The sequence below is a fragment of the Schistocerca serialis genome, chromosome 5 (genome assembly GCF_023864345.2).
Source record: "Schistocerca serialis cubense isolate TAMUIC-IGC-003099 chromosome 5, iqSchSeri2.2, whole genome shotgun sequence".
NCBI classification, from domain to species: Eukaryota; Metazoa; Arthropoda; class Insecta; order Orthoptera; family Acrididae; genus Schistocerca; species Schistocerca serialis.
Window position 1 is genome coordinate 574,851,665 of NC_064642.1, and position 6,000 is coordinate 574,857,664.

Genomic DNA, 6,000 nt, shown 5'->3' on the forward strand with positions numbered 1-6,000 from the left:
CCAGAGGCCTGTCCAGCAAGTCAAGCTGAACGAGGTGAACAACTTGATGCAAAACTGGACCAGCAGTGACAGCAGCTGTGATCTTGGAGCCCATAATACAAAACCCTGCCACTGTACTTTTCCATCTCATAGAGTTCGTCTTGACCAAAAGTAGGATAAAATCCCACCCTAAGACAGAACTGGCATGTTGCACAGTAGGACAAAAATGTATGTCATAGTTGTAGTGAGACAGAAATAAGGCTGCTGGAGGAGAAGTGCTGCTTTGTCAAGGAATGAAGCAGAAGGATTGAACAATGAAGCCAAAGGCTTGTGGTCAGTAATGAGATGGAACTTGGATCTACAAGTTGGGAGTAGCACTGCTGGCCAGATTTTGAGGATTTTTGCTGCATAAGCTATTGGAACCAACCTCACGTCGATGTGTGAGAATGGCCCCAAGTCCATACTGGAAGGTGTGTTAGCCAAAACCAGGTGGGGTGGCCTGGATTGGAAAGTAGCCAAACAAGGAGCAGAATGTAATTTAGATTTCAAAAGTCTAACTCACACTTGCAGGCTGGTAGCCACTGGAAAGGAACATTCTTGTGGAGCAACTTGTGGAGGGAATGGGCCAATGTGGACGTGCCCAGAATAAATTTGTGATAGTGAGCAGTTTCAGCAAAAAATGCATGGAGGTCTTCGACATTTGTAGATCAAGGCAGAGCCGTGACTGTGGTGACATGATGATGTAAGGGCTTTGGCATAAATGCTTAACACCATCTCGAGAAACTGCAAATACACAATGGATGGCTGAAAGAAAAGGACGACTTGGCCGAGTTTCATTTCAGCGCTGCAGTATGTGAGACTGTGAACAAGAAGGTGCAGTTATGTAAATGCTCTTCTGTGAAGGCGTCCATCACAATGATGTCATTGAGATAGTTGATGCATCCCGGAACATTGTCAATTGTTTTGGAAAATGCTGAAAAATTGTCAAGGCATTAGCCACACTGAGTGGGAGGCACCGATATTGGTACAGCCTGAAGGGTGTGTTAACCACAAGGAGTCTTTTAGACTCCTCATCCAATGGAACATGCAAATAGGTTTCAGATAAATCAGTTTTGGGGAAAAACTGTGCCCCTGGGAGTTTAGCCAATAAGTTGTCTGGATGGGGCAAAGAGTAGATGTCAGGCATGGATTCAGCTTTAATGGGAACTTTAAAGTCACCAGAGAGGTGAAGCTGACAAGTTGGCTTTTTAACAATCATGAGGGGGTTAGACCACTCATTTAATGTGATAGACTACATGACCTCAAACTGCGTAAGCCTGCCCAGTTCTGCTTTCACTTGATCACACAAGGCCACTGAAATACGGCACACGTGAAGAAAACATGGCCAGTTGTAGCTTTCAGGGTAATGTGGGCCACAAAATTAGTGACGGTACCTAACCAATCTGAAAAGAGAGACAAGAACTCAGGATATAACTGCTAGTAAGGGATCTGGCATCGTATCTGAAAAGGAAAAAAACCAAAAGCATTGAAAGCATCCAAACCAAACTAATTTGCAGTCCGCATAATATACTATTAGAAAATTGAAGGAATGAATGTGCGCTTGTTGTAACTCGCCAAACAACAAAGTAAATGGAGGCAATGCCGATCCATGTCCTGTCATTTAGTGTCCTATCTGCCTATAGTTGTTGCGACTCACCCAGCACTTAGGGCATGTGATCTTGCCATGTTGCACGAAACTGTATGGTCAAGATGGGAGTGTGGAGCACTGCCATTGCTGTGGCATTTTTTGCTGTTATCGTTTGGCACATCACTGACCAGTGTGGCACGGAAGCCGCGGTTGTATGGCTGCCACATTGTCCTCGCCCCCCTCCCCTCCTGAACTAATTGATGCCTGACATCCAGGAACAGGAGCCATTGCTGCCATGTGACACCAACCTTCATTCTGGTCACCTGCAGCATGAGATGCCTCGGAAAATTGGGCAGTATTTAACACCTCAGCCAAAGATGGACAGTTGCAGTGTAGTGCATGTTGACACACCTCCTTGTCAGTAGCCAGCTGAGTTATGGCAACACGGACCATGGAATTGGCATATGAGTCATGATGAGCATTGGTGACCAACTGACATTTGTGATTGAGACTGTTGAGTTTTGATTACTCAAGCCCTGTAGAACTTGGGGGGTTGTTTATAACACCAATAGAATCCTACATGTGCTGCAGTGACATGCGTGTGTTTATGGTGATAATTTGACAACAACCTACACATTTATTTGAATGGAAGTGGTGCAGTTTCCTGGAGCAGGACTAACTGGCATGACTGTTAGATCTGAGGAGGAATCCGAGAAAGGAACAAATATTACACGTTTGCATCAGTGATACCAAAGACAAGAAAGTGTTGCTGAAGTTTCTTCTCATAGGCTTCCCAGTCTTCAGCTGCATCGTTGTAAGTGTTAAAGGGCAGTGGTAAGCCAACAGCATGGGAGCCTGCGTAATCCCTGTCACCGTCAGGTTCATGATAGTAGCCATAAAGCCTAATACTGCTCGAGGAGAGATTTTAGCACTGCCTCCAAGGCAAGAAGAACCAAAGGAACAACCAGGAGACTAAGCACATGAAGTAAACATCACACCTGTTGACAACTGGGTCCTAATGTAAGACACAAACAACAGAATGGCCACAGTGAACCAAAGTTTATTCTTCTTCTGCATAAAAGTGAACAACAGTTGAGAACATATAGAAAAAGTGCCTGCAGCTCTGCACTTGTAGGGGGGGGGGGGGGGGGTGTGTCTAGTAGATGGCGTGGTAGATGTCGTGCAGTAAGCACAAGTCATGCGGCTTGCTGCAGATGGCTGGCGTCTGGTGGCTGTGGCTGGCCCGTGCAGATGCTATTGGTGTAATATTCGAAGCATAGTGTGCCGGCAGCGTGGTGTTGCTGTGCGTATCCCTGTATTACGTACAAGGTTATAGTAAGCTGCAAGGCTAAACTTATTGGTTTATGACTGAAATTGTATTTTTAACATTGATAGTGAATTGCTCAGTATGAGAAAATGTCCAGCACTGTATCATTTCTTTTTCTGTGTACTAAAAAGAAGCTTTTCTTTATTTTTTGTAGCTCAGTTGTGGAACAAACATGCCGTCGATGAGAGTCTCTGCACTTCAGTATTACTTTCTTACATAGCAGAGAGCTCTACTTCATATCCAATGCTTCTTGGTGAAGAGTTTGCAAAGGACCTGAAAATACAAATGACATTGTTTCTTGTAAGTATTTGTTCAAATTTTCATGGACTCTCTCTCTCTCTCTCTCTCTCTCTCTCTCTCTCTCTCTCTCTCTCTCTCTCTCTCTCTCTCCTCCCTCCCTCCCTCCCCCCCCCCCCCCCCCCCCCCCCCCACACACACACACCTACCCCTACCCATCTCCCACCACTCCAGCCTCTCCCTCTTTCCTTTCTCACCAAGCTGCTTTTCCTTTCCGTCATCCCCTCCCTGCCCCCTTGAAAATAAATGCCTCTGGTCTACGTAGCTGGGTAAATGTGGTTATTAATGAATTAATGAGAACCTTATGCTTCTCTAAATTTTTGCTGTGATTCAAATGTACTTGCTAACTGATGCTGCCATTGTGCCTCACATGGGACAAACAATAACAAGTCTTCAATAGAGTTAGTATGAGTAAATATAATGGAAAACAACCAAGTGTCAGTTCTGAAATAATTAAGGAATGCCACTGATACATATTATCTATTTTTATGTCCTAATTGTTTCTGATGTTTGTATTGGTATGCATTAATGTATTTTGTAATATTGACAGGCATCGAAGTACATGATAGACTTCAGATCAAGTCATTGCACACAGCTGCCTACAAATTTATTCAGAATGCCTTGGGATCTCTCTCCGGAATCTGATTATGTAAAAATATGAAGAAGCAGTAATTATGGAGATACGATTAAGAAAATAAGTGATACACTGTTTATGGATGTATACTGCATAAGATTTTACATTGTAGTGCTTTTATTGTGTATCTATGTATATAGTCAGAATGATACCATGCATTCCATTTCATTTTTCTTTGTATATTTATTTTCATTGACTCATCATTATATAGAGCTTACAACTGGTAATACTCATGATTTTTTTTTCCCTTCTCTGTAAGTGTTTAGTGTGTATACAGTTGCTCCATGTGTTTAACTCTCTGTGGACCTTTTGTGGTATTAGGTATTTGCAAACATTTTAAATACTCATTTGACTGCAAAATATGCTTTGAATCTGGATCATGCATGACACTTTTATTTTTATTTTTATTTTCTGTAATTGTTTTGTATCGGAAAATTATGAAATTCACTTAAAATGTAAATTTTTGAAATTGAATAAATAATGTTTTCTTGGTCTATAGAAACCTTTAAGTTTAAATGAAAGGAACAACTTACAGTTATTGTGCACCACATTGGTCCTGATTTTCCAGACTGTCTGTTGTGGTGCTTTTTTCCCCAATGATTAAGTGTAGGAGTTTTTTACATATGTGTGTCGCAAGAAATTAGATCTTTAACTTATATTTTACTTTGACATCAATGTCAGAATTTTTGTGACTTCATTTTAATTTTTCCTGAAATGAAATAAACAATTTTTCCCTGAAATGAAATAAACAAAACATACCCACCAGAAAGATAATGTACTAGATGTTGTGCACTATGCATTATTTTTGGCAGTTACTCTGTCCACTCAGTGGGTATTGTAGGCAAATGAATTAAGTAATTTGTACTTCCTATCGCAAACTATTGTTAGGTTTTTATTTGATTTATTGTCAAGAAAGTTGCATAATGTATTTGTAGCATTTCCACATATATAAGACAAGCTTATAATTCAGTAACTGAAATTATTTCTAAAACGAGGAGCACACAGTTTTCTTTCCTTGAGTTCATAACTTTGGCAGCTTAATTGTTCAGATAAATTCAGTGTTTCTGATCACTGGTATTATTTCGTATTTGGTTGATTTTGGAACCGCATTTCCTTAGTCAGTGCATGTGTTGTGAATAGCATGTATCTGAATGCAAAATGTGTTTGTGCGTGTCTATGATTTGACAAGTTGTTGGTGTTATCAGTGTGTGTTTATCCACTGTAAATGGAAAAATTGTTCATCCAGATGATTTCAACTGTGATTCAGCTGTAAGTTTTTATTGTTTGCTCATATTTTTTATTTTTCATGTGTAGCCATGAGCCACATGTCAGTAAATATTCATAAATGTGTTGTTATAAATAATTTTTGTGCTGAATGTCGTTTCAGTTTATTCTTTTGAAGAAAGACCTCAAATTGTATTTGATAATTATAATCATGGTTGCATATACATTTTGGCTACAGCTACTGTGTTAAAAGGTGTTCACATCAGAAGATATTGCATAGTCGTATAATGTTGTATAAGCAGAGAATTCCAAGTACATACTGAACTCTATAGGAACATAGGTAGGGCGCAATTGCCTCCCATTTCAATAATTTTCTAGGTCTCAGCTGTACACAATGCTATGATTTCAACAAAATGTTGGCGTAACATAACTGCAGCTTTAATGATAACAATAATGATTATAATGCCCTGGTTTTAGGAGCCTTGTGTGGGGAAAATCATGTGATTTTATCAGAAAATTAAATCTATTAGATGGTCTTTAAGATAAGTTGAATTTGATACGCTGCAGTCCTGAGAGAATCTCTTTATTGATACTGAAGCATCTGATGCAGCCCTAATTTAAGTTTCAACTTGTGATAATATGTAAAAGGGTCCCTGTCCTATCCAGATAAAATCAATTTGCACAAGAATCTTAAGTTTTCCAGAAAAAACACTATGATTCATCAGATCAAAAATGTAACCTTATTTTATTTAACATAGCCTTAATTCAAGGCACATTAAAAGTACATGCTGGGCTGGAACTTGAACTCAGGACCTTGTGTTTTCCTGGCAACTGTGATCAGCTGAACTACCCAGGTGTAACTGGTGGAAGTGAAGGTGTGAGGGCAGGACATGAGTTATGCGTGTATAGCTC

At 40.1% G+C, this 6,000-nt stretch overlaps 1 protein-coding gene across 1 annotated transcript in view; it reads left to right on the forward strand.

The window, feature by feature from the left end:
* Nucleotides 1–5,160, forward strand: part of LOC126480809 (phosphatidylserine lipase ABHD16A) — a 160,218-nt gene extending 155,058 nt beyond the window's left edge. The window contains exons 11-12 of the mRNA XM_050104134.1: nt 3,088–3,233; nt 3,781–5,160. Coding sequence (XP_049960091.1) covers nt 3,088–3,233; nt 3,781–3,891 — 257 coding nt within the window. The 3' untranslated portion in view covers nt 3,892–5,160. The remainder of the gene's footprint in view (nt 1–3,087; nt 3,234–3,780) is intronic.
* Nucleotides 5,161–6,000: the final 840 nt, after the last annotated feature.